Raw genomic sequence first — 15,102 nt, 5'->3', positions numbered from 1 at the left:
GCCTTTATCTGCAAGGACTCCATTAGCAACTTCCTGTAACATATTTTGAAACAGCGCTGAAAATAAGGGATAATTAAAATGTACGAAGTGTCATCTTCATAAAAGCCACAGGACTAAATAAAGTCTTGGAGGGCCCTCTCCTGTACATTCCGTATTTCTCTACGTGCACAATGCACCTTCCTCTGTAAAATCTTCACTAGACAAAGCCAGTCTTCTCTGTGCCTTTAGAAATATCTGAAGTAGTATTTACTTAGTTCATAAGGCACAGCTCACAGTGTAATTTTTCCTCCAAGCAGAAGACAGTTACATGCAAAATTAACTCTCAGCTCAGATCTGTGAAGACTCAAAATCCAAAACCCCATTTAGGCAGTTACCAGGTTAGCAACAATTTGATTCATTACCAAAGAGCTAATCTAGACTCAAGAAAATCACTTTTATGTATGCATCTAGCCTAAGAAAATGTAGCAATTGTCATTTCTTAGATGACAGGAATGTCAAAGAAGAGCTAAAAACTGCACAAATGTGTACCTTTTCTTTCACAAAAAAAAATTTACTCTCTCTTGGCAAAGAACCAAGAAATCAGATAGTAAGGATATCACCTTAATGTTAATATTTACATCTTACTGATGTTTGGTACTGTGAATTTAGATTTATAAGCAAACAGACCCCATGCAAACAACATCTCTTACCTTGCCTTGGTTTGATTTATTAACCAATGCAATTACCAGTGACAAGCCCACAAAGCAATGCACTAAACAGTTCAGAAAGAGGAAAACCTTACCCACATATTTTTTTTGCCAGAGTGACTCCTTTCTCTCACTGCAACCAAAGGAACAACAACAAAAATACCTACTTAAACAGTGAAGCCCTATTACAACACTACTAACAAAGAAATACTGCAAAGACTTTATTTTCTACATGGTTCATTTATTGTTACTGGACAAAGAAAAGAATAGCTTTTATGTTTCCTCACAAAGTAAAGTGATTTGCAGGGGAGAAAACAAGTAGTGACCTCTCTTCCATTTAAAGGGAGCTAGATATGAAACAGAGGGAAGAATGATGCTTACAAATTAAAACCAAGCAGACAAATACCTTACTTCTTTAAACCTCTCTAGAAAACGCTTTGAAAAGGTACAGAAGCATTTATGGTAGATACTAAATGGTTAATATCCGGCCGGGATTCCCTGCCAACACAAATTCCGATGATTTGCCATTGGATGTTGTCAGCACCAATGTCCTGTTATAGCCCACAGAGATCCTCCCTGCAGCTTCCCTGCCTCGGGCATCTCTGAAGTGCGGGATCAGAGTCGGAGGCTCCCCGTTCATCGGGATGTTTCGCTCAGCCCTCGCTGCACGCACAGCAGCTACTGCTGCTCTTCAGAGGAAAGCTCACGGGAGCCGGCGAGCACCGAGGTCGAACATGGTAGCTCTGTAAAAAACTAAAGGCATGAAAGCCTTTCTGGAAAATAGTTTGCTTTCCAGGCAAACCTTTAGGAACGAACAGCCCTGAAACATTCCCGAGTATTACACAGCTGTTTTATGGCTTCTGGCATTAAAGAGTTTACCAACACTCTGCAAGCGTCCTGCTAGCCTCTGCTTGCATCCATCTTCATATTCGAACCATAATGCAAATATTATCTGGTTCAAACGCCGCTGATCTAAATCAGCAAGTCATACAATACTGTCATATTAAACCAACATCAGGGCTTGTTTTCCTGCAGCATTCCTGGAGCCTGCCTTCTAGATGTAATTACTATACAATATATATCAGAACCAGAGAGAAAAGCATCACTCCAAGGGCTGAAATTGAGAAGAAATCAATACAAAGAAGATAAATGTTTCGTCAAAAGCTGCAGAGGTATTAACCCTCTCCCCAACTTAGTTTCTTTTTGCTTCAAATCATTTTACCATGTGAGAAGCTGCTGGAAGGAATGGGATGGGTCTATCTGCTTAGCTCTGCATTTGGTGTTAGGAAATAAAGGGTATTCCAGGAAGAATTTTTTTTTTTAAATGAAAAAAAAAAAAAAGAAAAAAAGAACACATAAGTGAAAGTTGCTATAGAGCCTCCAGAATTTAATTATTCCCTTAGACTCTTGCACACCTGGCCGCGGCGAACAACCAGGGCAGCCTCAGGAGTCCACGGCAAGGACGGGAGAAGCCTCGGCTCCCTGGAAGAGGGGTCCGCGCTGCCCCCGCAGCCGCGCACCGCGCACCCCCCGCCCCATCCCCGCCGGGAGCGAGGAAGCCCAGGGCAAAACCAGCCCCTCCATCCCTGGGGGGGCTCCGGGCCCTTCCCGGCGCGGCCGCGGACCCCGGCGGGAGCGCGCGCGGCCGCGGGAGCGCGCCGGGCGGGGCTCGCGCTGCGCGCCGGCGGAGGGGGCGCGCGCCCCGCGGGGGCGCCGGCGGCTCCGCAGCGCCCCTGGCGGGCGGCCCGGGCACTGCGCAGCCCCGCGAGTTCCCCCGGGCCGGGGCAGCGGCGCGGCCGCGCGTCCCGCAGCGGGGCGGGGGAGCGCCCACCCCAAACACTCGGGCCCCGCGGCTCCAGAAGCGACACGCAGGCACCGGCCGTGGGGTTCGAAGCGGGGGGAGAACTGTAGGGTGGTCGCCGAGTGCCCCCCCGCCCGCGGAACCCCTCTCCCGCGGGTGCGCGGTGGTGGCTGCACAGCTCCGGTCCCGGTGCGGAGCGGGCGCGCAGCCCCGCGGGACTCCCCCCCCGCCCTGCCAAGGTCAGCACGCGGCACGGCGGGACCCCCACCGCGGACACGAGTGGGGTGGGGAGGGCAGGGACCCGCGCAGCGCGAAGTTTCTGCCGGGGGAACCGGGTGGGCTGCGACGCGGGGTCGGAGCGCGGAGTCACGCTGCCTTTCGGGGCGGCGAGCGGCGGTCCCGCCGCACAAAGGGAGCTCCAGGCAGCCCCACGAAAGAAGAGCGGCGCGCAAGGACCCCCCCCACCGCGCCCGCCCCGCGCCGCCGGGCGCTGCAATGCACCGGAGAGCGGGGACACCGCGCCGGCAGCGCGGAGCCGAGCCCCAGCTCACGGCCCCACTCGCGGGAGAGTGCTGCGGAGCGGGAGGAGACCCAACGCCGGGGCCGCCCCGGCAAAGGGGCCCCCGCCATCCCTGGCGCATCCTCCGCGCTCGCGGGGTGCCCCGCCGGCTCCCCACGGGGGTCGCGGACACGTGTGGACGAGGCACCGGGAGCCCCCCCAGCCGCCGCGCTCACTCACCGGGGAAGCACACCACATCATGGAGCACGGAGCTGGTGATTTTCAAGAAAAAGATCCACCAACACGGTTGCAGTAGCCTCCGCATGTCCAAAGCCGCACATCGAAAGGGGAAAGGGGCTAAAATAATTAACACACAGGGGGAGGGAAAAAAAAAAGGGGGGGGGGGGGAGGGGGCGGCGGAAAAAAAAAAAAAAAACTTGTTGAAAATAAGTTTCTCCCCGCACCCCTGTTCCTGCGGGAGAAAGCGGGGGGCTCCTGCTCGCCTCCTCTACGGGGGAGAAAAAAAAAAAAATCCCTCCAAGCGCGGGGCAGGGGGAGGACAGCGACGAGCGCCGGCGGGGCGCGGGGACCCCCCCGCGCGGCTCGGCGGGCGCGGGGCGGCGCGGCTCAGGCGGGCAGCGGCGGCGGGGCGCGCATGCCGCGGACGGGGCGCTCACAGCCGCCTCCGCGCACGGGCGGGCGGGCGGCGGTCAGCCGGGGCCCCGGCGCGCTCCATCCTGCCGTACAGGAAGTGGCGGGCGAGCCCGGATCCTGGCGGAGACTTTAAAGCGGGGCGAGGGAGAGAGAGGGAGGGAGGGAGAGAGAGCGCGGCGCGGCGGCGAGGAGAGGAGACGAGAGGAGAGGAGAGGCGGCGGCGCGCCGGGCGCCCCGGCGGCGCGCCCCCGCCGCCCTTAAAGCGGCCGCGGCGGCGGGGCGGGGGCGCGCTGGTGTGCACGCTCCCGCTCCCGTGCACGCTCCCGCTCCCGTGCACGCTCCCGCCCCGCCGGCTGTGTGCGTGTGTGTCTGCGGAGCTCGGGGACGGTGTGTCACCGAGCCGCGGAAATTCGCCGTTCGCAGGTTCGGGCTCCGCGCTCTCGCCCCGGCGGTGTCTGTTGGGAGTTTCTTGTCTCGTTCTGCCGCCCCCCCCCCCCGGTGCTGCGAGGGGGCCCTGTCCTTCGTGGTCCCCCCGGTACTTGTGTGCATCACTCGGGGTGCTGTCCGAGGGCTCCCTCCCCGCCCCTAAATCACGCAGTTTCCCATCCCCTTCAATCTGTCCCCCACAGAATCACACATCTCAGCTGTGCCGGGTATTTCCAGAAATCCTCACAGAAATCGTACAGATTTTGTTCTCCTCCAGTGGTATGTATCTTATTGGGCTCTGCAAGAGACACCTCCACCCCCACTACCCCTAGAATCACATCGATTTTTCTTCCCCCAGTAATACTCATCATTCTGGGTATTGCTGGAAGCATCCCACAAAACTGCTCTTTTTCCCCCCAATAGTGTGCATACATATTTCCAGAGAGCCACCTCAAAATGAGATAATTGTTTGGTGTTTCTGCAAAGTCAGATGAAGGCTGTCCCAAGCCCCTCTGCATCCACACCCCCCCGGCAGCAGTTTCTGAATGAATGATAATTTTGCACAGGAAACAGAAGCAGAAAATGGTGTGAATTCAGGATGAAGGGATGGTTGCTTGTACTTGGTATTTCCTGGCTGTGCTGTGGTCTGCTGATGCTTAGATTTCATTCAGTGGTAGTTTTTGTCTGTTTCTTTGTTAATTACATCCATTCCAGGGATTCTGTTTCAGAAAGGAAAGGGTTTGGCCAGGTTTGTCAGCGAGTAGTGTGCTCAGCTCGGGCTCTGTCATTTGCCGTGCTCTTCTTCACTTACCTGCAAACCTTCCACATTTGTGGTGTTTCCAGAGGAATGGTCGCCAGGAGGAGGAACAGAGTAGGAAAATTCAGAAGTCATTTGTGGAACGGCAGTGATTTTCTCTCCCCCTTCCTCAGCTCAGGGGTCACTAGAGCAGCGCCCTCAGGTAATTAGCACTGTCTGCAAGTGGCTTGGTGTCCATCCCGGTTTATCCCCCTCATCACAAGATGCCAAGGCTGTGGATTATGCTGCATCCAAAGGGCCCCTCATCAGGAGATATTTGTAGCCTTTCCTTTGACTTTCTCCCCACATACCAGGTCAAAAATCACAGTTGGAAGGTAAAAGTGCAGTCCTTATTGGCCAAAACTGCTCATCCCAGTAGGGATTTTCAAGTGTAAGGATTAAGGAGCTGATTAGATATTCTCTGCCCTTGAGGACACTGCCCATTGGGTTGTGCAAAAATTAGAGAAGGTACTTGTCTAAGGATTTGTCTAAAGGAAAGCAAAAACGTATAGGCCCTGGAGAAAGGTCTCATCCAACTTGTCCATTAAATAATTTCTGAGAACATGGTTTCAACTCTCATAAAAAACAAAGATACGATTTTAAGAGCTAAATTTTCTAGATGTTTTTTGTTCCTATGAAAATCAAAATTAAATCCCCACTTGCCTTGACCTTTTGGATTCTGCCGTGACATCTGGGCTCAGTTACATATTGGGCTGTTCAGAAAAACCTGCAAAATATTCCCCTTTCAGCAATTGATTGCAACTTTGCTGTTCTATTTTAGCAGATAGGGAGGCAGGTTCTACACCAATACTGAGATTTGCCTCTTCAAGTGGTGTCTCCGTGGTATCATAAGAGGCAATCTTAAAGTGTTTCAATTTAAAAGTGGGTTTCAACAGGTCTCATTACATGAAAAAAGTTATTACACACTATTGCAATATCACAAAAGAAGAGTAAAAGCAGTGGATTTTTTTTTCAAAGAGCAGTTTGAATTAGTGCTTTTCTTACTAATTCAAAATCTTTTGCAAAAGCTGTTGATTGCACCATTTTATATTTAAAACATATTTTTAAATTCATTTAGGGTTTTCTTTCCTGGAAAATGACAAACCTGAAACTGGACCCATATTTTGGAATTGGAGGAAGTTTGCATTTTCCATTCTTGGCGCAAACATGAAAGTAAGATATAAAATGCATAATCAGAGTACAGTCTCCTGAGGAGCAGAGATGACTTCAGATCTCTCTAAGCTGCTAAGGAAGATTTTAGAATGGCAGAGCTCCCATCAAAAACCTGAGGTGTTCGGGTTGGATATTCACAGTACTCGCCTCAGGTCTGAACTTCTTAAAACAAATCTGTAAAAGCCCAATGTCAGCACGACCAGCTTGGTTCAGCCTGCTGTGGTACAACATGTACAATGACCCACTTTTCCTGGAGTGGGAAATCAATCATTGCATCGTCACACATCAGTTTAGGAGCTGTGGTGGCAGAAGTAGCTTTGTTTCGCATTAGCAATTTGGGTGGGCAGAGAAATGGAAAGATGGATGATGGAGATGCAGAGAACAAAATTAAACACGGTTAAATGAGAATCCATTTCCTGCATGCAGTATCTCTGTGCCCGAGGCACGCTGTCTATCAACAATACACAGGTACAAATTGGCCTGCAGACGGATCTTTAACTACCCAAACACAGCAAACTGCATCAGCAGGGTGCTGCTCTCTGGGCTGGGGCCGCCTGGCTGTGCGGCAGCCACATCTGATAGGACAGCTGATCCTTCCCAGTGACCGAAGTACTGTGGTGTGATTAAAATAACTGCTGCTGTATTGAAGGGGTTGAGAGGGGACATTATAACCCAGTGCAGCTAAACCAGACCAAAGGGTGCTCTGCAAATCTTGCAGTATTTATGGTTAGCAAAGCGGGTAATGTCAAGGTGAGAGGAATGGGATGAGCAGCCCTGGTTTGCTTGGAACAGTGAACAAAAGATAACTTTTATCCTTCTTTTCCCCCCTCCTGCTTGAAGAAGAAATATTTTTATGCTGCCTTCATCAACATACAAGCATGACTCCTGGGAAAGAAATGAAAGTCTGTTAATTTATTTGATCAGACATGAGAAATAATAGAAAACTGAAACGAAGAGTTGTATTTGTCATATGTTTGAATTAGTAAAAAGCTGAAGAAAGCAGAAAATATTGCAAGGAGTTCAAAGATGAGAGGTTTTATTGAATTAGAAAATTATTAATAGCATTAATCATTTCCAAAACAGGCTTCTTAACATCTATAATGACTATGTAAAGGATTGGAGAAATAAAAATCAAAGAAAAAAGTCAGATACACAAAGTTACACTTCTTTTTGTATCTAGAAAGAAAGGGATGAATTTTCCTTTATTTACAGCCAGCCTCACTGGAATGGTTAATCTGTGGGGAAAAGACCAGGTGAGGATCTAGCCCTGAAAGGATAATTCAACATGAAGTATGAAGAAGCAGCTACAGCTCAGATTATAAGTAATGTGACGTATAAACTTCCAGATTAATTCGCCAGCCCTAGTTCCTCTTCAGCTTTGCATGGAAACGAAGAAAAGGATGCTGAGTTTCATAAATTACACTATTGCAGAATTAGTTTCTTGCAGCCTCAGGAGAGATGCATTCTTCTCAGAGTGTGCTGTGAGGCTTTGAAGGTCTTAACAAGGCATCTGAGAACCTGCTGAGAACCAGAGGTGGAGGGCAAGCAAAGTGCTGTGATAAAAGAGAGGGCTTTGTTTCAATATAATCATAGCAATGGGCTGTGCTGTTTGATTTATGAAGACATAAAAATAAATGAACTCAGATATGCAGGTAAAGCAAAAGGTATGAAGAATGTTAATGGGTGATGCAAACTCTGGCTAAGACATAGGCTGTGGTCAGAGATTGCTGCAAGGGTTACAGGCTGCACATCTACAGCTCAACCAGCATGACAGGAATGAGCACTGACTTGAGAGACACTCCAAGATGTCCTGGCTGGGAAGTGTCCCACAGGGTTTGCACAAGGCTTTTTTGGAAGACCAATACATTTATTTTCTTGTGTTCTAAAAAAGGAGCCACCACCTTAGGGCAGCCTTAGGCTAAATCGCTCAGAACAGACCCTGGTCACATGCTGAGATGCCTACTTGAAAACTTGGAATTAACCTTGAAGTCAAACAGTTCTTTTGTCTCCTGAAAGGGCCTCAAAATGGCTGTGTTTGTAAAAGTGTATGTGGAGGGTTGGACTGATCAGCAGCGAGTTTCTCTTTCAAAAGCAGCTGTAGTTCAGAGTCCTGTGGTACGACCTTGCTAGGGCCCTGAGTGTGTTTAATTCACAAATCCTCTCCTGTTAAGAGAAGAATATAAAAATCTATCATCATTGTGGCAGCGAGCAGAGCAAGCATGTTCATGACTAGAGCTGAGGGATGAGATAAAAGACCCAGTTTTCTGTCCTGCTTGTCTGTGACCATGTCTGTGACTCAGTGGGAATTACTGCCTTGGCAGAATTAATGAAACTAATGAGACAACAGACTGAGGGTCTTCCATTATTGATGCAAATATTTTTTGTAGGTTTCAGTACTATTTGGGTTTAATGAAAGTCTTGGGATCCTCAGCTGCAGAGAAGCAGAAATGCTTTGAGTGAGAAGGCTCTATTCATGCTCAATGTTTTTCCACTACCGTGCAGCTTGCCAGGGAGATAACTGCAACTGTTGGGTTTTTCTGCACAGTGAAGCTGACTCAAGGACAGGCAGGGTTTGCAGGCAGTGTGAACTCAGGCTGAATATAAGCTGCTGTAAGGAGCAGCAGGGGTGTGGTGTGCTGGATCTAGACATGTTACAGACACAGTTAGCATGAGCAATCTTCTTGTCTCTGGTATACCCACATTCCAGCCCCCTTGTCTTCCTGGACTCCACAAAGCCAGAATCATAATGAGATACCTACTCTTTAAAAGGCCTCATGCATACATCATTAAAAACACAGACAAAATTGATGAGAATTAATAAATTCATTGAAGGTGGAATTTCTGCTCTTCCTTTGCCCTCTTTCAGTGCACTGCTGATTTCTGCCAAAGAAGTTAGTGTGATATGTCCCTGCCCTCCTGCACGGATGTCAAAAAGATGTGTCAGAAGCTACTGGTGAAGGGTAAAGACACAGGTGGGCTGTGGTCCCAAGGGCAGAGGCAGTAATGACTCTGTAACAACGCATGACCTTCTGCTGTAAACCCATTGCAAATGGTGTCCAAAGCCAGGCCCCCGAAATTGCTCCACAATGAAGACCAATCAAGCAGACTGCAAAAAACCACTTTCCTAGTCAGTCCCAGGAGAGCACTTTCAAGAAACAAAAATCTGTTCTATAAATGGTAGAAGCAGACTCCCAATCTGTTTAAGGAAAGAAGAGAAAGTTAAAGAGCAACATTTGCCATACCCATGTTCACTCAGAGATACACTCTCTCTGACTGCAGGAATAAGATGATGTGCAAACTTGTATGCTCTGGCTATCTTTTTTAGTTGGTAATGTCTTGCAAGAGTTTGTACAGATGTGAATAACTGCATTTCAGAAGCTAATGCAGCCCCTGGTGGGTGGGTGTGGGGAGGAACAGCCTTGACAGAACAAGGAAAGAAATAACAGTGAAGTACAGGAAAAGTAACTGTTGTTTTATTTTGGGTTTCTGTGTTGCAACAGAGAAATGCAGATTTCAGATACCAGCATAGCTCTGTTTTTGCTATTCCTCTCTGGTTTCAGATATCTGTGTTTTTAGTGTTTGTGTATTTTTTTCTTAACATTAGCAGATACTCAGATATAGACTTGTGTAAAGCACTCTGGATTTGAGTGTGGACAGGCAGTACATTAGCTAATATGATTCCATTAAAAAAGGATTCCATAGCCAGTGCCCCAATTAAATGAAGAAGTGTCAATATTAATAAACCTCCCAAAGAAAGGGATAAAATCAGATGCCCCAGTGACCCCTCAGACATGAGTTATTCAGATCAATACATACCCATAAGCACCGATGGAGATAGATAAACAACAACAATGTAACCAGGCCACTGAGGTTTGGCAGTACAGCACACCCACAAAGTCTCCTTTGTTTTCTCTATTTTACTTTCCATTCCCTTATTTTCCAGTGTCAGGAGCATGAGCTACTTGTCTGCAAACTCCAGTTTCTTGCTCGGAGTTCATCCTGTCTCCTCTTGTTGCCTGGACTAAAAAGGATTTCTTGGAAGCGTAAAGACGCCGTCCAAAACATTGAATAAGCAGTAATCCAAATCCCTGACAGCTTACATCCCTAATGCAACTGAAATGATTTTCATTCATCTTTTCAATTGTCATCAAATACAGATCCACTGCAGCTGGGCACAACTCCACTGGGCATTCACTTTCCTGGAACTGCACCTACTTGGGTCTAAGTCAAAGTTTTGCCAGTGCAAGGAGGGATGTGACCAAATACCACAAAAATGCAGTTGTTACTTTCTACAGTGTTTTGCTACTGTGGGAGTGTGGCAAGGCTTATCTTTTCTCCCCAGATTTCATGTTCATGATGCCATCAAGTTCTGGTAGTTACAATGCGTCCTGCTCACGGCTACAGTGTCGGAGGGTTTAAAACATTTTAAAATTTCAGCATCTCTTTTTGTTGATTTCAGATGAATGGGAGAAGAGGATGCCAAGTTCCTGAAAGCAATAAGCACTTTAATAAACATAATAAATGCTGGGCCCAATTCTGCCTTTGTCTATGTTATTGTAAGTCTAACTTCTCTTCATGCAGCTGACAGGTAATTTGAGGCAGTGTAACGTGGGACAGAGTCAAACCCTTTAATTTGGAAGAAGACCATTTCTTTCTCTGGCCCATGCCCAAGAAAATATATATAAGATATACAAAAGATAGTAGTAGAAACTGGTTTTGTGGGGCTTTTTTTTTTTGGGGGGGGGGGGGTGTTTGGTTTTTTTTGTGTGGTTTTAGGTAAAAATATTAAATTCTGGACTGAAAACTAGGCTTTTGTAGCTAAGCCAAAAGGGGGAATGTTTATCATAGGTGACCGAAGAGGAGTACAACTAATGTGCGTTTAGAACCTTGAACTGTTGTGTTAGTCCACACAAATTTATAATGCCACTTTTAAAATAACTACTGATGTCCAAATAGATTTTAGCATCTATTAAAGGTATCATCTTAAGACATATTAATGGGGGGAAAGGAAACTGAGAATTAAATTGTTAAGATTACTTCATAGGAAAAGATGATGAGCAGCATCAGTTAGTACAGTTGGTAAAATATTACTTTTTTTTGGGGGGGGGGTTGGTTTTTTTTTCCTGTAGCAGAAACACACCAGAACGACATTATTCTCTCGGGGTCAATATTAATGGCAAACCGACGGCCAGTTGTGAGCACGGGAGCGATGATGCCCGGGCAGTCCCAGCCCGGGGCTGAGCCGGAGGCGGCTTCGAGCCACACGGGGGAGTCGCAATGCGCGCACGGCCAAGTTCGCGTCTCATAAATCACTCCTCGGAAACCTGATTTCTCCGTGCTGCCGCCTCGTCAGTCTGTCTGGGACAAAACACGAGATCTGCAACACTTAGCACAGCAAAAAGCCAAGCTGGGGACGCGGTGTTTCTGCAACAGAGCGGCCTCTAAGTGCGGCGGGTCGGGGTTTTTGGAGGGGGAGAAGTCTGTGCCAAGCATGATTCTCTTCACTGAACGCCGAGCCACCAGCTTGACTGGTGATGCCATGTAGAACACTAAGAAAAGTTAAAGAAATCTCAGCCATCAGCAATAAAATATAGTGATTTTGTGTAATCCATTGGGAAAGCAGAGGGTGTGGCAGCTCATTGCGTGACAGGACAGCACGGAATCTGACAGCGGCAGTGGAGCAGCAGCGCTGGAGCAGGAGCCAGGCCCTGCTCATCATCGCATTTCTCACTGCAAAGGTTGCACAGCCCTCCACCAGATAGCTGCAGGAAAACCGGGCACGGGCACCGTGTGGGCAGGCTCTGATGCTGTAGATTTAATGATCCTACAAAAGCCGCCTTCAGTAAGCACAGGCCATGAGCAGTGGACACGCAGCCTGCAAGTCCTGCAGCAGTGAACCATCCTCACTGCCCAGCTCCATCCCCATGTGCAGGGCACAGCGGTGATGCGGGTCCTGAGCAATGCGCAGAGGGAAGCTGGGACAGAGATCTCTCAGCACGGCACAGGTTTTCTTGCAGTACTCAGGGCATCCTAACGAACATTCCCTTGGATTTTTATACACGGTTCTTTCGACCTAACCATGTTACACAGGAGACTCTGCCAGTTTATTGTTACCTGCTACTAATCCAGACTGCTGCTCACACAATACACCATTATCCAGCAAAACAACACGTACTGACAAACGCTGCTCAGCGAGCACTGGCCACCAATCCGAGGGAGCCAGGGTCACTGCTGAACAATACCAAGAGAGGTCTCACTAGCTTCTTCTCCCTCCTCCATTCAATGAGCTGTTAATAGACAAGCTGTTAGAGAGAAAAAGAACTAAATAGTTTACAAGCTTACATTTGAAGGCCTGTGAATTGCATTAGCTGAGCCAGCTGAGTGAGAGCCAAGGCAATCTCCCCACGATTGTAGAAAATGGCATTGAGGCATGTGGAGGCAAAGAAAGAATGACAGTGACCAGGTTTACAATATGCAAAGCTGAAATAATTACTGCTTTCTGTGGCATAGAATTTTTAGCTGAACTACAATATGGAATCAAAGCATTCTGTTAAATGCACAAGTGTGTTTGTATTTTAAAACTTTCTTCTATGCAAATATTTATTTACAGCATTAATAAAAATTTTCTGAAGCTGATTTTTATTATTTCCTCATTGGACCCCCCCTCCTACCTCTCATTCTCTACTGCAGAGGCCACTCTCAGTATGAGAAATGACCACAGTATTTTTCATTACTCTCTGGGTTTTTTGGGGCCTAGCAGTTATGAATACGAATGTGAACCACTTTCAATACAATTACCTGGACAATAATTTGGGATCTGTGGAGCTGGAATGTGCAACTGAAAATATTTGTAACCCTTTAGTTACCAGCCAAGTCATTGACATAGTTCTTTTTAATATTTCATTCTGTCCTTTAACTTTACCAGAGGGGGAAAAAAATTGAAAGCAGCAGAACAGGACAGATTAATAATAGTGAAATAGAAAAATTGAAAAGTAAAGAATGGAACCCTCAAATAATTAATTTTAAGACATTCTGTGGCAGAAAAGAATGAAGGAAAGAACAGTTAAAAACCAGCCACTATCAAACAATCATAGTTCAAAATTTCTACCTTTGAGAAAAGTTCAGAAACTTTCAAGGGGACCATAGCTTCAAACCAAAGGATTGGTGTGGATCAAATACACTTTCAGGTAAAAGATTTCAACTTGTTTACTAATTTTCTTCTTTATATTGTTCTCCCCATTTTCCATAGTCTGGTTAGAAAGAAGCCAGGTGCTGTCTCTAAGGCAGGGCTGCAATGACAGCAGGGAGCTGGTTCAATGCAGCCCTTACAAACAACCTGAGGGGCTCAGGCAATGGGTGCTGGGCTTTCAGCAAAGGACAGTGGTGGCTTTTGCTGTAACCTCCACTAATGGGCAGCTGTCTTTGATAGCTCCTTCAAAGTCCAGTTAAAGCAGCAAAAATCGGCTTGACAGCAAACTCAACTTAGTTTTTTTAAACCATTTTTTTTGTACATTATCACATAGATCATTCACAAACTGGACTTATTTGGGTCAGTGATCCAGAAAACAGCTTTTCCAGTCAGACTTGAGCTTTGCCCATTAAACTTTGTCTCAAAATCTGAGTATATTCACCAAAGATAAACCTTTCAGTCATGCTTAGAGTACCAGCCATCTATTGCTTATATCTGAAGGGAAAGTAATCCAGCATCCCTCTACATGGGGTAAGAATTTCTGCCACTATTTTAAGACCAATGGCAAAACTCATGTTGATATTAGAATGGACAGACTGGCTTCTGAATTGTTAAATGCTCTCTTTTGGTTCTAGTCCTTCAGTGTCAGTGCAGGTAAATCCATTTCTGGAATTAGTCACCTGAGATCAGACCAAGTAGAGATTATGGATTTTCAGGTCCTTGATTATGAACATTTTTCAAGTAGGCTGAGAAAAATTTTCTTTGGAGGCTTCAGAGAAACCATCATGTCAAGGGTGTTTTGTTTTAGTGAAAGGCTGAGGATTTATCTAATCAAACCCGGGAATCATTCTCGTTTGTTTTGGTGGGTTGGTTTTCCTGAACTGTTGAGTGTTCACTCCTCTCAGATCCTTTCATTCAAGTCAGTATTTTCCTTATATTGGCTGATCTTTATTTCTGCTTTTAATATTCTTTATCGATTTTATTGCAGTGCACTTACATGCTGTTCAACAGTCCCCTATTACTGTAAATAAAATGAGATAAATAACTTGGCTTTCTTTCTGCATGTGAAATATTTGGCAGCAGCCATCCCCACCCTTAACTGAGCACTTGACAGTGTCACAGTCAGTATGTGTGAGAGCAGCTCTGCATGCCCTCACATGTCACCAGTGCCCATGCTGCTTATATGAAGCTGGCTTGGGGTCTGCTGATATTGCTGGCTGGCTTTATCTAGCAAGCAGAGGTACCAGTGGCATCTGTGCATCTGTTGGATGTGCAGATGGAGGCAGCTGCCCTCTCAGACACTGGCAGCAATAGCAGTTTTAACACGGGCATCTGTGACCAGGCAAGATATTGCTTATCTGCAGTGCATGGTGAAGTCACTGAGGCTCCTGTTTTCAGATCAGGCAGGTGTTATTTCTATCTATCACTGACAGACTCGGGCTTAACCGGTCACTTAAATAACCACAATGAGATCCAAACCACAGCTTCGCTTTTCCCCGTGGGACTCCGCAGACCCTCTCTGTCCTCAGGGAAATAACCAGCACAGTCAGAGTACAGGAGGTGCGTTCCTTTGGCCAGCAAGAGTCTGGATGGCATTCCCAGCAGCTGCACTCCCTCCAGAGCCCTTGGTGTTGGCTCCGTGTCAGCTGGAGGTCGCAGGCTCTGCCGAAGGGCTGGGGCAGCTCCAGGGCAGCACCTGGCACTGATCCTCAGCCTGGGGGGATCCGCGCTGGGCCGGGCTCAGGAGCTGGGCCGGCGCCTGGGCCTGCCCTGGGAGCACACACAGCTCATCCTGCCTGCTTGGGGACTGACAGCAGCTGACTTGAGAGCCTGACTGAATGCCAGGATCTGCTGGAGGCTCTGCAAGGAGGCCAACTG

General features: G+C 47.2%; 1 protein-coding gene and 1 long non-coding RNA gene across 2 annotated transcripts in view; one reads left to right on the top strand and one right to left on the bottom strand.

Moving 5' to 3' along the window:
- Positions 1–4,150, bottom strand: part of PTPRG (protein tyrosine phosphatase receptor type G) — a 391,280-nt gene extending 387,130 nt beyond the window's left edge. The window contains exon 1 of the mRNA XM_064432899.1: positions 3,227–4,150. Within this exon, the coding sequence (XP_064288969.1) occupies positions 3,227–3,311 (85 nt within the window). The 5' untranslated portion in view covers positions 3,312–4,150. The remainder of the gene's footprint in view (positions 1–3,226) is intronic.
- On the top strand, positions 2,448–12,670 carry LOC135308127 (uncharacterized). The gene is made up of 2 exons (XR_010368658.1): positions 2,448–2,726; positions 10,495–12,670. It is a non-coding gene; the product is annotated as an uncharacterized LOC135308127 (long non-coding RNA).
- The last annotated feature ends 2,432 nt before the right edge of the window (positions 12,671–15,102 follow it).

The sequence above is a fragment of the Passer domesticus genome, chromosome 9 (assembly GCF_036417665.1).
Source record: "Passer domesticus isolate bPasDom1 chromosome 9, bPasDom1.hap1, whole genome shotgun sequence".
Lineage (NCBI taxonomy): Eukaryota > Metazoa > Chordata > Aves > Passeriformes > Passeridae > Passer > Passer domesticus.
This window is presented reverse-complemented; position numbering and strand designations above follow the sequence as displayed.